Source organism: Amblyraja radiata, chromosome 31 (assembly GCF_010909765.2).
Source record: "Amblyraja radiata isolate CabotCenter1 chromosome 31, sAmbRad1.1.pri, whole genome shotgun sequence".
Classification (NCBI taxonomy): Eukaryota; Metazoa; Chordata; class Chondrichthyes; order Rajiformes; family Rajidae; genus Amblyraja; species Amblyraja radiata.
The window spans coordinates 15643921-15664794 of record NC_045986.1 but is presented as its reverse complement, the minus strand read 5'-3'; the positions used below and the strand labels follow the sequence as shown (position 1 = coordinate 15664794).

General features: G+C 50.0%; 1 protein-coding gene across 11 annotated transcripts in view; it reads right to left on the bottom strand.

The window, feature by feature from the left end:
• Positions 1 to 20874, bottom strand: part of phc2 (polyhomeotic homolog 2) — a 154599-nt gene that overhangs the window by 65616 nt on the left and 68109 nt on the right. For 10 of the 11 annotated variants that reach the window (XM_033047877.1, XM_033047882.1, XM_033047873.1 and 7 more), the window contains one exon: positions 12335 to 12497. In XM_033047877.1, coding sequence (XP_032903768.1) covers positions 12335 to 12433 — 99 coding nt within the window. In that variant the 5' untranslated portion in view covers positions 12434 to 12497. Of the gene's footprint in view, positions 1 to 1424; positions 1468 to 12334; positions 12498 to 20874 lie in introns of those variants that run through there. The other variant, XM_033047884.1, reaches the window with a different exon arrangement.

Genomic DNA, 20874 nt, shown 5'->3' with positions numbered 1-20874 from the left:
GTGCATGAAATGACCGTCCACCTCCTTGTGGATAGCGCGGCTGTCTAGGAAACGATGCAAGGATCCCGACAAGGTTCCTCACGAGCAGCCTTGTAACAGAGGGCTCCGGTCTACAGGACTTTTCCAGGGACACACATCACTCCCGTTGAAAGATCAACAATTCGGTGAATAAAATACTCTGGTCTGCCTGAAACCCATGGGCCAGGCAGATGACTGAGACATTCCAGAGCGCAGTGGTAGTGCTGAGCAATGCAGCCATCGTACATCATCTAGGCCCCACTAAGCCAGTGTATCCAGTGTAAGAGCCTCCGACACTTCACAGCAGCATTGTTTGCAGAGGGAATGTGAATGTCACATTGTAAGGGAATGTGCCGAATTGATGGTACAATGAATGCAGAGAAAGCCGAGTTTATTAACTGTGTGCATTATTCGGAATAAAGTATATTTTGAATTAACGTCACTCACACAGCCACCCATAGGGAACCTCACACACCCACAAACACTTACACATACACCCACAGACAGCCAGATACCCACACAGATTCCACGCACAGACACAAAGGCATCACAGACGTTTAGACAACCACACACACACATCATAATAATAATCATACTTTATTAGCCAAGTATGTTTTGCAACATATGAGGAATTTGATAGCCACCCACAAAAAGCCAGCCCCCATTCAGACATAGAGATAGAATGTAGAGGTAGTATATAGACACCCACACGTACTTGCAGGCCATGCACAAGCACCCATGCCCACAAATACCCATACACGCAACTAACTACATAGTACATACACACATACACCCATGCATATGCAGAGGCAGCCATGCCCGTAGACACGCAAACACACCTACAGGCACGCAACTACCAACATACATACCTATATATATATATATACACAAACACACACGCACCCAGGACCACAGACACACTGGGGCAATGCATTGTTCTGCGTGCGGTCTGTTGGAATCACACCCGCATCTGCCCGCTGACCCGGTGCAGCAGGCTCCTGTGTGTGAGTGTATGTGGATGTGGGGTAAACACCAGACAAAGGCCTGGGAACACCGCACACTAGGGCTTCCCCCACCGACTCTGCTGCAACAGCCGCAGCTCAGACCAGCCAAATCACCAGAATACGCGCACAGGCTCCCCGAAACAACACTGACTCTGCACAAAACTACCAAATGCACAATTATAAGTAGGGGAAAAAGTCGTTTTTTTGTTGCTCCTAGCTGCCTCAGAGCAAACACAGCGACCCTTGTAGTTGTCACGTCCCTCATACAGTGCAGGTGAAGCCAGTTACAAGATTAAACAACAGTCAGACACAAGGAACAGCCGCTGTGGGTTTACAAGGACGGCTGTGCGGTGCTACTTACAACATAATATATATCGCAGCGTGCAAAATCCGACAACTCACTGAGGACGTTGTGTAAGGAAGGAACTGCAGATGCTGGTTTAAACCGAAGACAGTCACAAAATGCTGGAGTAACTCTGCGGGCCAGGCAGCATCTCTGGAGAGAAGGGATGGGCGATGCTTCGGGCCTTCCCTTCAGACACTGCACAAGACTGTTTTGGGAAATCACTTCCCAGTCCCGGGATACTTTGAAGCGGTCCGTCCCTGGCCTCACGGAGACGGTGAAGCCACAAAGGCCGGCGCAAGTTGAGGAGGAACCTCTGCTCCCATCGCTATTACAGAAGGGAGAAGCGGAAAACACCTAAAACCGCCCCCACCGCATCGACCGACAAACACACACACAAGATGCAAATCCCCGCTGCCACAATGACTCAGACCTTTTCTTTTTTTTCCCTTTTGTGTGTGTTGTGTGTGGGAATGGCTGTCAGGCCGCACAGGCCCGGGGCCGTATCTAGGCAACCAGCCCCCGGGGGGCTCCGTCTCCAGGGGAGAGACCTTTGACCTGCGGCCTCCTCCTGCCTCGGAGAAGTGAAGCCTCGGGGAGGGGGAGAGAGAGAGAGAAGGGGAGAGAGAGAGAGAGACCTTCGTTGGAAAACCTGCTCACAATATTGAGGTACTTAATCACAGCAAGAGTTAAGCCAAGTAAAAAACAAAAAAGGCAAAGCCTTCAGCCAGGGGTCACAGGCCACAGATGGTAACCACAGTTACTGGCTCACACCAGACCATCCATTACTTCACCTCACGTCCGAGCTGATGAATGGGCGAACTCATTTCAAAGTCAGCTCTGCTCAGTATCCTCAGCTCTTTTGTTTGGCCTGTTCCGTTCCCCGCCCCTGCCCTGGCTCTGAGGGAGAAATGCCACTCTGCATTTCTTTCCTTTTCACAAAAGTAAGTTTGTTTGCAGGTACAAAAATGACAGTGGAAAAAGGTACACAAAAAAGCTGGAGAAACTCAGCGGGTGCAGCAGCATCTATGGAGCGAAGGAAATAGGCAACGTTTCGGGCCGAAACCCTTGTCTAATGACAGTGAAAACACTGCTTTACGATGGCAGACACACAGAAAAAAGCTGGAGGAACTTGGCATCTCTGGAGAAAAGGAATAGGTGACGTCTCGGGTTGAGACCCTTCTTCAGACTTTGTTTTAAACTTTCAGTTGAAACCAGCATCTGCAGTTCCTTCCAACACACACCAAGAAGACTTCTATCTAAAATACTTATATACCTATAATTATCAACCCAAAACGTTGTTACTTTTATCCAAGAAGTACTTAAGCCCCTGCAGTGCCCAGCAGTCCCACAAAGTGGCTAAGGTGCCCATGGACACCGCATACTCCCTCTCCAAGGACACCTGGACACAGATACAACACCGGACGAGATGCACATGGTTGGCCTGGTGGACCCCTCCGCTGCCCACTACCATGTCCCACGAATGGTCAGCTAAGCCAGGCCCAGCAGCAAACAGACCAAGATATCCCCAACCGATCAAGTGGGCTGAAGTGTAACAAGAATTTGACGAGCAGCCCCTTCAAATATTCAAAGAGGGGCTGCAAACCCGCACATTCCATGTACACGTGGTACATGGACGACTCCTGGTCGCAGAAGAGGCAGGAGGCCTCTAATATGTAAAAGAATATGTGTGTGTTTATGATTGTGTTTATAGTTTGTTTGGTTGTTTGTTTGTTTGTCTTTTTGCACAAAGTCCACGAGCATTGCCATTTTTCATTTCACTGCAGATCTCGTATGTGTATGTGACGAATAAACTTGACTTGACTTGGGGAAAAAAAAGAAAAAAAAAAAAGGCCTTGCATTTCTTCAGATGGGAGACAGGCCAGAGACATCAACAAATCTTTCAGGCAGGAAGCAAGTCGCAGAACAAAGATCAACCATTTCTTGCAGCTGGGGCTGCCTCACAATCTTGGCGATTCTTCCTCACTCTCGGGTTCATCAGGAACATTTCCAGGGCAACAGAGGAAGGACCTCAGTGGGAAATGTTCATTTTATTATTGTCATGTGTATTGAGGTGTGTTCAGACTCCAGGGCTGATGGACTGGACATCCTCTCGCACCTGACAGAGACTCAGCCCCATTGCCCAAGGTCCTGATTTCTCTGGGGACTATGGGGTTTCATTTCTCTTGTCCAGGTCTTCAGTGGGATTCACTCTAATTCCCCACAACTGGTTCTTTCTGTTTGACAAACAAACTTATCCATAACATCTTGCACGAACACGCACTCACATCCTTTGTTGGAAAAGAAAGGCAGGGAGTGAGAGAAAGAGAGGCATGGAAAGGGGAGAGAGGGAGAGAGCAAAAGCAAGAGAGAGAGAGAGAGAGAGAGAGAGAGGTGCAAAGAGAAGGAAAGCTGCAGAGAGGAAGCAAGAGATAAGAGCGAGAAAGAAAGCTGTAAAGAGAGAGAGGTGGGCACAGAGAAAGAGAGGGCGAAGGAGATAGAGGCGTGGTGAGAAAAAGTGTGAGAAAAACAGGTGTAGAGAAGAGGCATGTACAGAGATAGAGTGAAAGGGAAGGGTGCAGAGAGATAGAGAAATGCACAGAGAAAGTGGGGTGGTGCAGAAAGGGGGGAGTGGGCAGAGAAGGAAACTCTGGCAGCCAGGTGTGGCGGCTTGTGCCAGGGTCTGAGGGCTTGTGCTGGGGTCTAAGGATGTCTGTGGGGGAGCGACCTGTGCAGCGGCGAGTCCCTGGAGGGCAGCAGGCAGCGGGCGTCACCCCAGGACCGGGGTCATCTTTGATTTGACCTCAGTGCCAAGGTCAAGTGACCCCACCAGCATGGAGTGGCGTGGGTTCTGCTGGACGCCACTGTCCGAGGGAGACGACCATGAACGCCTCTGGGTTAGTGTGAGACGAGGATGTAATTCAAACTCAAACCCTGCCCAGCGTCTCCATCCCAGCTCCCAACTCAAACCAATAATACCGAGGGTCTGGGCCCTCAGCCCGACTCTGCCCAACTCATGGTTCCAATATGCTAACCGAGAACATCTCACTTCTTTGGGTAATTAAAGTTAGATTTCTATTAGCCTGCTCATACTAAAGAAGTTCAGCAAATCACCAATACCTCTAACTAACTTCTTTAGATGCATCAGAGAAAGAATTCTGTCTGATTGTATCACAGCTTGAGTTGGGAAGGGCTCTGCCCAAGACCGCAAGAAATTGTAGAAAGTTGTGGATGTAGCCCAGTACATCACACAGACCAGACTCCCCGCCATTGACTCCACTTACACCATGCTGCCTCGGGAAGATAGCCAACATAGAGGGCCATTTCACCCCCATCATTCCCTCTACTCCCCTCTCTGAGGGGAGAGGTTACAAAAGTTTGAAAGCACCTACCATCAGATTCAGGAACAGCTTCTTACCTGCTGCTGTGAGACTACTGAACAGATCTCTCATAACCAAGGATACGATACAACTTTATCCCAGGAGGGATATCGTTAATAAAGGATGAATTTTTAATCTTCCAATCTACCTTGTTACAGCCCTTGCACTTTCCCTTTAGCTTATTTTAGTTTTAGCTTTAGAGTTGCTGCGCGGCCCACTGAGTCCGCAACGACCAACGATCCCCGCACACTAACACCACCCTAGAGTCAAGAGAGCTTGTCATGTACCCCAGATAGGACAATGAAATTCTTGCTTGCTGCAGCACAACAGAATATGTAAACGTAATACAGAACAGGAGATAAAAGTTCTGTGTGTCTATATAACCATAGACCATATATATATATATATATATATATATACACAATAAATAAACAGATAAAGTGCAATAGTAATAATACTGTTATTGTTCAGAGCTTGTTTGATGTTGTATTTAATAGCTTGATGGCTGTGGGGAAGAATCTGTTCCTGAACCTGGATGTTCCAGATTTCAAGCTCCTGTACCTTCTTCCCGATGGCAACGGAGAGATGAGTGTGTGGCCAGGATGGTGTGGGTCTTTGATGATGTTAGCAGCCTTTTTGAGGCAGCGACTGCGATAGATCCCTTCGATGGTGGGGAGGTCAGAGCCGATGATGGACTGGGCAACTGGGCAGTGGTCACAACTTTCTGCATTTTTTCCCGCTCCTGGATGTTCAAGTTGCCGAACCAAGCCACGATGCAACCATTCAGTATGCTCTCTACTGTGCATCTGTAGAAGTTCGAGAGAGTCCTCCTTGACATACCGACTCTCCGTAATCTTCTCAGGAAGTAGAGGCGCTGATGTGCCTTCTTTATAATTGCATCAGTGTGTTGGGACTAGGAAAGATCTTCGGGAATATGCACGCCCGGGAATTTGAAGTTTTTGTCCCTTTCCACCCTTTGATATAAACGGGATTGTGGGTCCCTATCCTACCCCTTCCAAAGTCCACAATCAATTCCTTGGTTTTGCTGGTGTTGAGAGCCAGGTTGTTGCGCTGGCACCATTTGGTCAATCGGTCAATCTCACTTCTATACTCCTACACACACTAGGGACAATTTACAATTATACCAAGCCAATTAACCTGCAAACTAGTATGTCTTTGAGTGTGGGAGGAAACAGAGATCTCAGAGAAAACCCATGCAGGTCACAGAGAGAACGCCCATAGTCAGTATCATAGAAACATAGAAATTAGGTGCAGGAGTAGGCCATTCGGCCCTTCGAGCCTGCACCGCCATTCAATATGATCATGGCTGATCATCCAACTCAGTATCCCGTACCTGCCTTCTCTCCATACCCTCTGATCCCCTTAGCCACAAGGGCCACATCTAACTCCCTCTTAAATATAGCCAATGAACTGGCCACGACTACCCTCTGTGGCAGAGAGTTCCAGAGATTCACCACTCTCTGTGTGAAAAAAGTTCTTCTCATCTCGGTTTTAAAGGATTTCCCCCTTATCCTTAAGCTGTGACCCCTTGTCCTGGACTTCCCCAACATCGGGAGCAATCTTCCTGCATCTAGCCTGTCCAACCCCTTAAGAATTTTGTAAGTTTCTATAAGATCCCCTCTCAATCTCCTAAATTCTAGAGAGTATAAACCAAGCCTATCCAGTCTTTCTTCATAAGACAGTCCTGACATCCCAGGAATCAGTCTGGTGAACCTTCTCTGCACTCCCTCTATGGCAATAATGTCCTTCCTCAGGCTTGGAGACCAAAACTGTACGCAATACTCCAGGTGTGGTCTCACCAAGACCCTGTACAACTGCAGTAGAACCTCCCTGCTCCTATACTCAAATCCTTTTGCTATGAAAGCTAACATACCATTCGCTTTCTTCACTGCCTGCTGCACCTGCATGCCTACTTTCAATGACTGGTGTACCATGACACCCAGGTCTCGCTGCATCTCCCCTTTTCCTAGTCGGCCACCATTTAGATAATAGTCTGCTTCCCTGTTTTTGCCACCAAAATGGATAACCTCACATTTATCCACATTATACTGCATCTGCCAAACATTTGCCCACTCACCCAGCCTATCCAAGTCACCTTGCAGTCTCCTAGCATCCTCCTCACAGCTAACACTGCCCCCCAGCTTAGTGTCATCCGCAAACTTGGAGATATTGCCTTCAATTCCCTCATCCAGATCATTAATATATATTGTAAATAGCTGGGGTCCCAGCACTGAGCCTTGCGGTACCCCACTAGTCACTGCCTGCCATTGTGAAAAGGACCCGTTTACTCCTACTTTTTGCTTCCTGTTTGCCAGCCAGTTCTCTATCCACATCAATACTGAACCCCCAATGCCGTGTGCTTTAAGTTTGTATACTAATCTCTTATGTGGGACCTTGTCGAAAGCCTTCTGGAAGTCCAGATACACCACATCCACTGGTTCTCCCCTATCCACGCTACTAGTTACATCCTCGAAAAATTCTATAAGATTCGTCAGACATGATTTACCTTTTGTATCGAACCCGGGTCTCTGGCGCTGTAAGGCAGCAACTTTAGTAGTAACACTATAGTCCACACTCTGTTTGTAAAACCTGATGTACTCATGTTTAGTATGATTGGATTGATTGAAACAGCATGGAAACAGATGCAAATCGCACCAAATCCCCGCAGACCATCGGTCACTTGTTCACACTAGTTCTACGTTATCCCACTTTTGCATTCATTCCATACACACGAGGAGTAATTTACAGAGGTCAATTCACCTACAAACCCACACGTCTTTGGGGTGTGGGAGGAGACCCAAGCGGTTATATGGAGAACGTGTAAACTCCACACAGACAGCATGTGAAATCAGGATTGAACAAGAGTCTCGGGCGCCGAGAACTAACAGGTCTACCAGCTGCGCCTGGATTTAGAGGCAAAACAAAGCTTTCCACAGTACCTGCACGTGACAATAATAAATCAATATTCCATGCTTACACAGAAAAGCTAACGGAACCTCGTGTAATTAATTAAATTCTGACAACTCGCTGCAGAGACGGAAACGAACAGAAACAACGCTGACTTTGATCTCTAAAGGGAAGCAAATTAAATTTTAAAAGCAAATGAACAATTAAGCATTTCTGCAGGAAGTAGTCTCCGAAGGCCATCACTGGGCCACTACACACACTTCCTGGACCAATTCAGTGACCGGCATTGGGGCAGCACAGCATGATGGGGTGGTGTTGGGCATCAGGGGAACATTGCCCAGGATCGTGGGGCGACAGTCAGTCCGGGATTAGGGAACACCGTTCAGGGACACACTCCCCAGGATCAGGGGAACAGAGTCTGGAATTGGGGGTTACACAATCGGGAACAGGGTGAAAGCGGGAATCAGGGAAATGTTGTCCGGTATTCCCCATTTATCCCCCCCCCCCCCAATACCCTTCTACCATATCCTTCCCTCTAGCTTTACATTTTACCCTCCCTCTTCTCTCCTTACCCTACACTCTTTTGTCTGCTTTTCACCTCTAGCCTTTTTTTCTACTCCACCCATCTTCCAATCAACCCATTCCCCCCTCTCACACGTATCCGTCCATCACTTGCCAGGTTATGTTCTGTTTCAAAGATAGACACAAAATGCTGGAGTAATGGACCTGTCCCACTTTGGCCGCCAGTTACGCGACAGGCTGGTGGCGCGCGAAGATTTCGTTCAGGACGAAATCCACATCCTCCACACCACTCCATGCGCCCGTCCCGCGCTACCCATGCGCTACCCACACGCTAGCAGGTCGTGTAAATAGCGCGCGAATGACGGCCAAGTTGGACAGGCCCTTTACTCAGCGGGACAGGCAGCATCTCTGGAGTGAAGGAATGGGTGACGTTTCAGGTCGAGACCCTCCTTCAGACTGGTTAGGGATAAGGTAAACGAGAAATATTGACGATGATGTAGAGAGATAAAGAACAATGATTGATAGAAAAATAACGATAAAGGAAACAGGCCACCGTTAGCTGTTTGTTGGGTGTAAACGAGAAGCTGGTGCGACATGGGTGGGGGAGGGATAGAGATGGAGGGAATGCCGGGGCTACCTGAAGTGAGAGAAATTAATATTCATACCACTGGGCTGTAAGTTGCCCAAGTGAAATATGAGATGCCGTGCCTCCAATTTGCGTTTAGCCTCACTCTGACAATGGAGGAGACCCGTGGTCAGGATCAAATTGATGGAGAAGGGGATCATGCGCTGGGGGATGAGGGTTGGGAGGAGTCATCCCTCGGTGAAATGTCCTGGGATCTGGGCACCCCACGCACACACTGCAATCACACAGGCCAACGTTGCAACTTCCTTGACAACACTCCCACCTGCTGGTGGAAGGAGGCAAAGCAGCCGCTGGCTTCACTTCCATCAAATGCCATTCCTCCCATCTATTCCATGTTAACCCCCAGAGAAGAACCCCATCAGTCTTGTGGCCCTTCTTTCCATTTTCCAGAATCTCTTCAACTCCTCATTGTCCCAAGGAATTGTCCCCTCCGCTTTCAAAACTGCTGCCGTTACACCAATCTTAAAGAAACCTGGTCTTGATCCCTCCTCTCTCATTAACTACCGCCCAATCTCAAATCTCCCCTTTCTTTCAAAAACCCTGGAGCGTATCGTTGCGTCGCAACTTCATTCCCACCTCCTTGCGTATAACCTACTTGAACCCCTCCAATCTGGCTTTCGCCCCCTCCATAGCACAGAAACTGCTCTCCTCAAAGTCCTCAACGACCTCCTCACCTCTGCTGACACTGGTTCCCTCAACATCCTCATCCTCCTCGACCTGAGCGCAGTCTTCGATACAGTGAACCATAACATCCTGCTCACCAGACTCAAAGACCTCGGCATTGAAGGCTCTGCACTCAGCTGGCTCCGTTCCTACCTTTCCAACAGATCCCACTTCATCTCTCTCCACAACCACACCTCTGCTACAGCCGCAGTCACTCAAGGCGTTCCCCAAGGCTCCGTACTCGGCCCCCTCCTCTTCATCATCTACATCCTCCCCCTTGGTCAGATACTCCGCCACTTCAATCTGGACTTCCACTGTTACGCTGATGACACCCAGATTTACCTTGGCACCAAATCCCCCCACAACCCCCTCTCCCATATCAACTCCTGTTTGTCAGCTATAAAAACCTGGATGCAACATAATTTCCTCAAAATCAACAGCGATAAGACAGAATTCCTCCTCATAGGCTCCAAAGCCACACTCAGCAAAATCAATAACCCCACTCTCACCATCGACGGCACCACTGTCTCCCCATCTCCCCAGGCCCGCAACCTTGGCGTGATCTTTGATTCCACCCTCTCCATTGAGCCTCACATCCGCCATGTCATTAAAACCTCCTTCTTTCATCTCCGCAACATCGCCAAACTCAGACCCTCTCTCACACCCCCCGCTGCTGAAAGACACATCCATGCCTTCATCTCCTCCCGACTGGACTATTGCAACTCACTTCTCCTTGGCATCAGCTCCACCTACATCAACCGACTCCAACTGGTCCAGAACGCAGCCGCCCGACTCATCACCCATACCAAATCCTGGCATCACATCACTCCAGTCCTCAAACAACTTCACTGGCTTCCCATCTCCCACCGGATCACCTACAAAATCCTGATCCTCACCTACAAAGCCCTCCACCATCTGGCCCCCCCATATCTCATTGACCTCCTCTCCCCCTACCAACCCTCACGGTCCCTCAGATCCACATCAGCCGGTCTCCTCTCCATCCACAAGTCCAACCTCCGCAGTTTTGGGGACAGAGCCTTCTCCAAGGCAGCTCCCAGGCTCTGGAACTCCCTCCCCCAACTGATCCGCAATTCCGTGTCCCTCACCATCTTCCAGTCCCGCCTCAAGACCCATCTCTTCACCTCTGCCTATCCTTAGCCCCACGTCCCCGTCCCTTTTCATCTGTGCATTAATTGCCTCATACTGTTTTTTGTATTGAATTCTGTCTTTACTTTGAGTACTAGTCATGTCTCTACTATTTATTTCATTCCCCTTACATGTTTTTCCTCTACATGCTCAATTTTTGTAAGGTGTCCTTGAGACTCTTGAAAGGCACCCATAAATAAAATGTATTATTATTATTATTATTATTATCTCTGCCTTTATCTCTGCAACTGTGACCATAATGCTGTAACGCTGGTATTTTCCTGGTGTACTTGTGCAGAGTTTGATTGTACAAGTGTATTGTATGATCTGACTGCATCGCACACAAATACATTTTTTTCCCACTGTAACTCGATATACAATGCAACAATAAACCAAATCAAACCAAACTCACTCGTGTACCACGGGCAATTTACGCCACCAACCATTGGGGCGTGGGGTGAAAGTCACGAGATCACAGGGAGAACCTGTAAACTCCACGCAGACAACACTGGAGGTCGGGATCAAAGCTGGGTCAGTGGGGTCGTGAGGCAGCAACTCTATCCACTGTGATCGCTCAAGCGTCAGTATATAATGTTAGAGGAATTTCCCACTGATCCCCTTCCAACTCTCCCAGCCTGCCTTCGCCCCTAGGTCACCCTCCAGATCTCGGGCGTCCCCTCCAACCTCTGCAAACCCACCCCTCAACCATCTATGCCCTTCCAGCCCCCTCAATACGAGTTTGCATTTGGCCTCAATGTGTACGTTTGGGTGTAAGGGATGCAGGGGTTTACAGAGATAGGGAGGAGTGTGAGGGCTGGCGGGCTTACAGAATCCGTGAGGGGGTTTACAAGAATGATCCCAGGAATGAGTAGGTTAATCTGTGATGAGCGTTTGTCGGCACTGGACCTATACTCACTGGAGTTTAGAAGAATGAGGGGGGACCTCATTGAAACATACAGAATAGTGAAAGGCTTGGATAGAGTGGATGTGGAGAGGATGTTTCCATTAATGGGAGAGTCCAGGACTGGAGGTCATAGCCTCAGAATTAAAGGATGGTCTTTTTGGAAGGAGATGAGATATTTCTTTAGTCAGAGGGTGGTGAATCTGTGGAATTCTTTGTCACAGATGGCTGTGGAGGCCAAGTCAGTGGGCATTTTTAAGGCAGAGATAGATAGATTTTTGATTGGTACAGGTGTCGGGAGGTTATGGGGAGAAGGCAGGAGAATGGGGTTGAGAGGGAGAGATAGATCAGCCATGATTGAATGGTGGAGTAGACTTGATGGGCCGAATGGCCTAATTCTATTGCTATACCTTATGACCTTATGACAAAGATAGGCTCGGGTGTGAGAGCTGAAGGAGATTACAGAGACCGAGAAGGGTGTAGGGGCCTTAAGGGATTACAGAGTCAGAGAGGTGTGTTGGAGCTGGAGGGCGTTAGAGACGGGGATGGGTGCAGGGGTGGGGAGGTGTGCAGGGGCGGGGAGGGGTGCTAGGATCGGAGGAGAGTATATAGCTCAGGATGTACAAGGACCTTTGTCTCTGGTACTGAAAGAGGCCACCAACTGCTTCATCGGTGGTCCTGTCCTGTCCCATGGTAATTCCCCCATTTCCCCAACCTCTCCCCCCCCCCCCCCCCCATCAGGGAGGAGGGAGCATGGACCCCAGGATCGGCCCGCGGTGTTACCTGCACAGTCTGCCGGTCGGGGAGCCCGCTGTACACCGATATCTGCGGCACGGCCTGCCGGGATGCGCCGCTGCTGCTGGTGATCTGGTCGCTCTCCATCCTGGCGAAGAGATGGCGCCCGGATCGCCACGGACCGCTCCCGCTCTCCGTCTACACCTCACACCTGGAACAACAGAGGGGCTGGTTCAGCAATGGAGCAAAACGTTGAGTGTTCTCTGACTTTCTGGACACCGCACCATCGCAAGTCGTGGAGCTGTACGCCCTCCTTGTCCATACGGACAAAACTCACTTACCGGGCAGGTCCCATTAGCGTGCATTTGGTCCGTAACCCTGTAAATCCAAACATCTTTTAAACATCGTAATTGTATCCACTTTGATAGCTTTCTCGTTCCAGATACCGACAACCCTCTGAGTGGGTCCCTCTTCAATCTCTCCCATTTTACCCTGAGCTTATGCCTTCTAGTTTTAGAATTCTCCATCCTGGGACTAAGACTATGAGCATTCGCTTGATCCATACCGCTCATGATCTTGTACACCTCAACAAGATCACCCCTCAGCCTCCCATGCTCCAATGAAAAAAGTCCCAGCCTATCCAACCTCTCCCTATAACACGAGTCTGCAAGCCCAGGTAACATCCAGGTGATTCTGAATGACAACTTTGTGCCCCTTTCTGACGCTCCTGAGACCAGACTCATTCACAGACACAGACACGTGTACACTCATTCTACACAATATCACACTCTCGGGCATCTTGCCGTGTGTTAACAGCGACCACATTTCCACCTGCTGTGCAGATCCTAAACGTGACTCCAGAGTCACAGGGCAGCAGGGTGTTGCAGCGGGTAGTGCCACTGCCTCACAGCTCCAGCAATCCAGGGTCGATCCAGTCCTCGGGCACGGTCTGAGTTTGCACATTCTCCATGAGCGGTCCATGCATCTTTCCCCATCTCGCTGGATCTGCACCCCTTCCCACATCACAAAGATCTGTGAGCCAGTGGGGCAATTGTCCTTTGTGGCCAGTGATGGAGTCGGGAGAGAGGGGGATGCAGACTCAGGACCAGCTTCTTCCCCTCCGTTATCTGGCATTTGCACGGTCCTTCCATAAACTGTCTGATTCATCTCCACACCATTGCAGACATTGGACTTTGTCTGAGGAACTAATGCGCTACAATGCTGAGAACTATATTCTGCATTCCTCTTGGTTCTCACTATTGTAGTTGAGTTTGACTTCATTGTATTCATGCATGGGTACATCTCACCTAGTTGGGTATCATGCAAGACAAAGCTTTTCACAGTCGACTTCAGAGATACAGGCCCTTCTGCCCACCGAGTCCGTGCCGACCAGCCATCCCCGGAACCTAGCACTATCCTACGTACTGGATACAATTTACAATTTTACCAAAGCCAATTAACCTACAAACCCGTATGTCTTTGGAGTGTGGGAGGAAACCGGAACTCCTGGAGGAAACGGAACTCCTGGAGAAAACCCATGTCACAGCTCACAAAGAGAAGGTACAAACTCCATAAAGACATAGTCAAGATCAAACACGGGTCTCTGGCGCGGTAAGGCAGGTGTAAACCAGCATCTGCAGTTCCTTCTTACACTAACTCTACGAGAATCAGTTTGTGTAGGATGGGTGTAGATGGCAGAGTCAGCAGGCCTGCAACATCCAAGCTTTGTTCAGGGCTACGCTTGGCCAGGCCGACCCTGCAACGCCGCCAGGACAACACACCTTCATGGTCAGATCAAGACCCCTGCACATACAAAAACTGGGACTTGAAAATGGCACCAAACTGGCTACTCTATAACTCAGTGGGACAGGCAGCATCTCTGGAGAGAAGGAACGGGTGAAGTTTCGGGTCGAAACCTTTCTTTAGAAGTGATGAAGGGTCTCGACCTGAAACGGCACCCGCTCCTTCTCTCCAGAGATGTTATAGAGCCACTGATTTATAGAGTTACTCCAGCATTATGAGGCTGTGTTCGGTTTAATCCAGCATCTGCAGTTTCTTGCAAATGCTGAGAGCAGCTGCAGTACCGGCAGCGGACACATGATGGCAGCCTTACTCCACCCTCTGAGCGCTGCCTGCTCTCAGCTGACCTCTCCCACAGCCCAGGCTGGGCAGCATGTAGCCAGTTCTTGCTGGGATCTTGCTGTGCGTGTGTGGCCTCTCTCGTTGTTGTGGGATCTTGCTGTGCATGGATGACTGCTGCTCTCCCCACCTCTTTACACCTGTGGGAGGGAGGGGATGGCCAACTCACAGCCCACCCAGGAACGCTGGCACGACAGACGTGCCAAGCTCGCCCACGCTGCCTCAAGCAGCTGCCACCCTTCATGCCACCAGCATTTCGTCCAACAGCTGACTGGGACCCTCAATACCCTGTCGTTCACCCCCCCCCCCCCCCCCGGGCAGCGGCGAACAGCTGGATTGATGTGACCGACCAACATTTCCGGCCGCCAGCAGCCTTAAAACCCTCTGCGGCCCAAATCACCCCCACCCCACCCTGTCACCCTCACCCTCATCCACCCTGTCACACTGCCCCCAGGGTGTCCCGCCAACAGTGGGGGTGGGAGTACGTGGAGAGGTGGGAGGGCTCCAGGAAATGATTCATCACCTCGGCCGCCAGCGATCAAGGGAGTCCATTTGTCAGATCACACGGTGCCAGATGTTTTAGTGGGTAATAATCTGGCCCGAACAGGTCATGCCTCTGCTGCCCTGCCCCCCACCCCCACCCCCTCTGGGAACCGGCCCTTTGAATCCATTCAACAAGGGGCTCATAAAACCTAATGACCGTCTGCAAGGGGACAGAGACCACACTCTGGAGCCACAGGGTGGGCTAACAGACTCCTGGAGAGGCGGGCTCCTCCCCTTCACCTCTGTAACCTCCCCGGCAAGGGCTGGCCTTTTTATAGCCCCATTATAGCACATCCACTTCACACCCAACACAAGACTGGTCACGGCTCTGGGAAAGTTGCTGCCGTTAGAAATCAGAAATGTCATGTAGAGGATGTGGCATCTGTAATCTCTCCATCCCGTTCTTCCAAATCTCGCTCCGACAGGGGAGGAGGGGGGGGAGAGGGAGGTGGGGGGGGGGGGGGGGGGTAGAGGGAGGGGGGGGGGTAGAGGGAGAGGGGGGGTAGAGGGAGAGGGTGGGAGAGAGGGAGAGGGGGGAGGGGGGGGGAGAGAGGGAGAGGGGAGGAGAGAGTGAGGGGGGGGATCGGGTATGGGGGAATAGTGAGGGGGGGGAGAGTGAGAGGGGGGGAGGAGAGGGGGGAGGGAGAGGGGGGGGGTGAGAGGGGGGGGGAGTGAGAGGGGGGGAGTGAGAGGGGGGGAGTGGAGAGGGGGGGAGAGGGAGGGGTGGGAGAGTGAGAGGGGTCGAGATTGAGAGGTTGGAGAGTGAGAGGGGCGGTGAGGAGAGGAGAGGGGGGAGAAGTGAGAGGGGGTGAAGTGAGAGGGGGGGGGGGAAGAAAGATTGAGGAAAGGGGGGAGAGTGAGAAAGGGGAGAGAGAGAAATAAACTTTAATGAACTTTCTATTAATTCCCCTAACCGTTAACCTAGAAAGTCAATTCCACGGTTTCCCAAATTCCGTCCCTGATTTACCGAGAGGGTTTTCACCCGTAAAGGAATGTTTCCCCAAATAACCCAGGAAGAATCAAACACATATTCCTCAACTCATTTCAGGGTTCCTTCCGCGTGTCGATCGTGTGGCCACTGTTCCAGAAACAGCACCGAGGGACAACTGGTCTTAATTAAGGTCCCACACTCAGAATAATGCCCACCTAATGCAAGACAACTTAGCTGGCGAGTGTGTGTGGGGTCTGTGGCTATACTGAGCTCCCCACCCCCCCCCCCCCTCCCCCAATCTCCAAAAACCTTCTCAGCTGCCTCCCTGGATCTCCCACCCAGACCCAGCGCAGAGCAGGAAACTGCAAGGAACTATTCCACGAGGCACTTCATCATCCGCAGTTCCCTTTTGCTCTTGCTGTTTTTTTTAATATTAAAACCGGTTGCTGCAATTAGAAATCGCTCAAACTCGACAGCTGAGTGCGGGAAGTATTTGTCCAGCTGCCAATCCCACGGTGTTATTCTAACCTCCGCTCCGACTTTCTCCGCTCCCTGGAAGCAGGGACCTACAGAGAGAGCCTTCCGTAGGTTCAGAGCCCCGCCCCACAAGTCCTAGGAGCAGAATTAGGCCATTCGGCCCATCAAGTCTACTCCGCCATTCAATCATGGCTGATCTGTCTTTCCCTCCCAACATGTGGATGGGATGCTGCAGTTACCCCAGCTGATGTTGAAGCAAGCCCTAGAAACGTCAGGGACAGACACGCACACACACGAGGAACTAAAGATGCTGCAATCTGTGACCAGACACAAAGTGCTGCAGGAACTCAGAGGGTCAGGCAGCATCTGTGGCGGGAAATGGACGGACGACGTTTCGGGTCGGGACCCTTCTTCAGGTGGAGGCTCTCACCTGGTTGTTCACCAGTCCAACCAGATGGAGGTCCCAAGCACACAGCATCATCAAATCACAGAACATTCACAAGGAGATTAAGAAGGGATAGGCCTCATATTTGGCACAGATATTCTGGGCTGAGCGGCCTGTTCCTGTGCTGCACTGTTCCATACATAGGTTTGATGGAGACATTTACATGGCCCGCTTCATCCATGCCAGCTGTGATGCCTATCTAAGCCAATCCCATTTGCCCACTCGCTGATACTTTCCGATCCATGTACCTGTCCAAATGTCTTTTAAATGTTGTTATTGAACCTGCCTCAACCAGCATTAGTTTAGTTTATTGATACAGCGCGGAAACAAGCCCTTTGCCCCACTGAATCCACACCGACCAGCGATCCCCCGACACCAGCACTATCCTACACACCAAGGACAATTTACAAATTTTACTGAAGCCAATTAACCTGCATAACTTTGGAGTTTAGTTTTTTCAGTTTAGTATAGAGACAGCGCAGAAACAGGCCCTTCGGCCCACCGAGTCCATGCTAGCCAGCGAACCCCGTACACTAGCACTATCCTATATACACACACACACACACAAGGGACAATTTTTACCAAAGCCAATTATCCTACAAATCTGTACGTCTTTGGAATGTGGGAGGAAACCAGAGCAACCGGAGAAACTCGTTCGGTCACAGGGAGAATGTGGAAATTCTGTACCGACAACACCCGTAGTCAGGTTCCAACCCGGGTCTTTGGCCGTGCAAGGCAGCAACTCTACAGCAGCTGCAGCTCCACCACCTCCTCTGACAGCTTGTTCCAGATAACAACCACTCTGTGTGTGTGAATACCTTATCCCTCAGATCTCTTTTACATATCTCCCCTTAAACCTGTGTTCTGCAATTTTAGACTCCCATACCCTGTGCAAATGTCTCCATCAATCCTATCTGAAGAACAGTACAACACAGAACAGGCCATTCAGCCCACAGTGCCGAACATGGTGGCAAGTTAAACCAGTCTCCTCCACCTGCATGTGATCCATATCCCTCCATTCCCTGCATATCCACGTCATCTAAAAGCTATTTTGATACACCATGGTCGTATCTGCTTCCACCAGTACCCCTGGCAGCGTGTTCCAGGCACCCACCATCATCCTGGCTGTTCACAAGCTCTGTACTTGCCTCGATGTGGCTGAAAATACAGATCAGGTAACACCATTGTCTTACAACCGTACAGATTTATAGAAGGATTTGGAAACACAGGGTCCATCTCCAGATCCTGGGAGCAACCTTCCAGTTAAAGCAGAAACTGATCATCATCACCATGGCCACCTTTAGCCAAAGATAGAAACCTCAGACCTGGCACAAAGCTCACTGTCTACAGCAGAACAGCGATCCTTCCCATCACCCACTTCCCTACTAGTTCCACTGTTCACGTCCTTGTATCCCTGCCATTAGCTGACATCTCCATGGACTCCAACCTTCCAGATGTCATGTGTTGCCGGCCTTGTTTTATTCTGGGGTTTTTTTGCCTCCAGTTTCATAACTTTCAGTCTGAAGAAGGGATCTGCCCCGAAACGTCACCTATGCGTTTCTCCAGAGATGCTGCCTGACTCACTCAGTTGCTCCAGCATTTTGTGCCCATCATCAGTGATCTTTCCCAAACGCACCTGTCTGAGACAAAGGACAGGATGAAGCCTGTCCCCACATTGTCCATCGGCCATCTCAGAACCGGCGTAGAAGCACGCTATCCTCAACCCTGGGGAACTACCTAACAAAATGGGAATGTCCCCATTATTATTTTACTTATTCAATCATTCACAGTTGGGGGTGTACAACAACACGGGCGTTTTATGGCCAGCAACAGAGTCCTACAATTATACCACACAGATTTGAATTCTCCAGGTGCTGCAGTGGGGTTTGAACTTGTGCCCCTGGTTCAATGGTCCAAAACACCGCTGCTGGTCCACTTAGTTAACAATTACTCTGCCGTTTGCTTTGGTCACGGGCTGAAGATTACAGGCCAGCACGCTGTACCATGGTGTCTGGTTTTGAGGAGGTGCCCTAGCTTGGGTTAGGTTTATTCATTGTCACGTGTACAGAGCTGCAGTAAAATGTTGTCATATCACAACACACACGGGCACAATGGTCTGGAACAGACGGCAGAGAGTTGCCGTGTTCCGAGGACATCTGTCTGGCAATGACCAAGTCTCTGAAAATTCCCATCCTGTCCCAAGGAAATGCTCAATTTTGTATTTTCTCACCTTACGGCTAAATGTTACTGAGGGAGCAAGATTTCGGATCAGAGGTCTGATTTGGTGCCACGACATGTCAGTACCAGTGGGGGGGGGGGGGGGGGGGGAGGGGGAGGTGGGGGTGAGAGCGCCAATAGGTGGGAGGAGGGTCAGCCCCTACACCTCTCCGTAATCTCCTCCTCCCAGCACCCTGTTCAATCCCTTCCAGCTTCTCAACCGTTTCTGGGATGGATTCCTCCACCATGCCTTCAGCTGCCCGAACCCCAAGCTCTGAAATTCCCGCCCAAAACAGTCAAACACCACGGAAACAGCCCTATCCCGGCCCAAGGAGTTGTACAATTTCTTATCTTCCCACATTACAGTTAAAAGTTGAAGGGGGGGACACGGTGACCTTCAACCCCACTTGTCCATGCCGAACAAGATTGCCCATCCAATCCCCAATGTGTCCACACCCCTCTAAACCTTGCCTACCCATGTCTTTATTACTGCGCCTGCCGCAACAATCTCTGCTCACAGCTCATTCCATATATTCGTCACCAAAAAAAAGTTACTCCGCAGGTTCCTATTAAATCTTTCTCCTCTCACTTAAACCTATGCCTTCTAGTTCATGTTTCTCCTACCCTACGGGAAAGACTCTGTACATTCACCCTGTCATTCTCTTCTTGATTTCATACACCTTCATAAGGTCACTCACTTCTGAGCCTCCTTTTTCTCCAGCGAATGAAATCCTAGCCTGCCCAACCTCTTTCTAGAGCTCAGGCCTTTGTGTCCGGGCAACATCCTGGTAAATCTTCTCGGTACCCTTTCAAGTTTAATGGCATCTTTTCCCTTAGCAGGGTAACTTAAACTGAATGTTTTATCCCAAGTGTGGCCTCATCAACATCTTGTACTCAATTCCCTAATGGATGAAGCCCGGCATGACAAAAGCTTTCTATCCCAACTTCTCCCCATTTCCATTACTGACCTGAAATATAGACTGGAGTAAACGCAAGGAGCTGGATGCATAAAGCTAAGATAGACACTACTCCAGTCTGAAGAAGGGTCTCAACCCGAAAGTCACCTACTCCTTTTCTCCAGAGATGCTGCCTGACCTACTGAGTTCCTCCAGCACTTTGTGTTTCCCACAAGATTCCAGCTTCTGCAGTTCTTTGCATGGACCTTGTTAAGATGCTCTTTGCAGATTCCCGACCTAACTGACCCTTTGGTCCATTGTCCCAACTTCCCATCGTGGGATCAGTGTCAAATGCTCTTCAAGCCTTTAGGGCCAAGTTAAGACTATCATTAAAAAAAAAATATCTGACTTGAATGGTACAAAATGGCACCTGAAGTGCAGTGACGTGTACGGACTCAGTGTGGTCTACTATTAAAATGATCACTGATTGTTAAGCAAATATATATATATATATAATTTCACTATACTTGGATACACATGGCAATAAAGTGCCATTGAAACCTCGACATGTCTGTTGGCATATTGAAGGCGCCAAAGGTACTAATGGAAGTTATTGTTGCTTGCTGCTTCTATTAGCCCGACCCATTAGTGATGGCAAGATCAGGGGGAGTGCTGCAGACTCACTCTCAGCTCACGAACGGAGAGCTGAGCAGCCGAGAGTCCCAGCTTCCCAGGAAACACGCCAGCCACCTGGTCTGGCTGCCGTCCCTGGAGATCCAGACACCCAGACGGGTCTGCCTGCTCCACCTCCAGCCATCTACCATCAGGAACAAAGAAGCTGACAGGACACTCTGGCTGCAGGAATGTCCATGGGGCAACGACCTCAATGACAGGCTCCCAATGACATTCCCCTCTGGCTACAGCCTCTCCCCTTCCTACC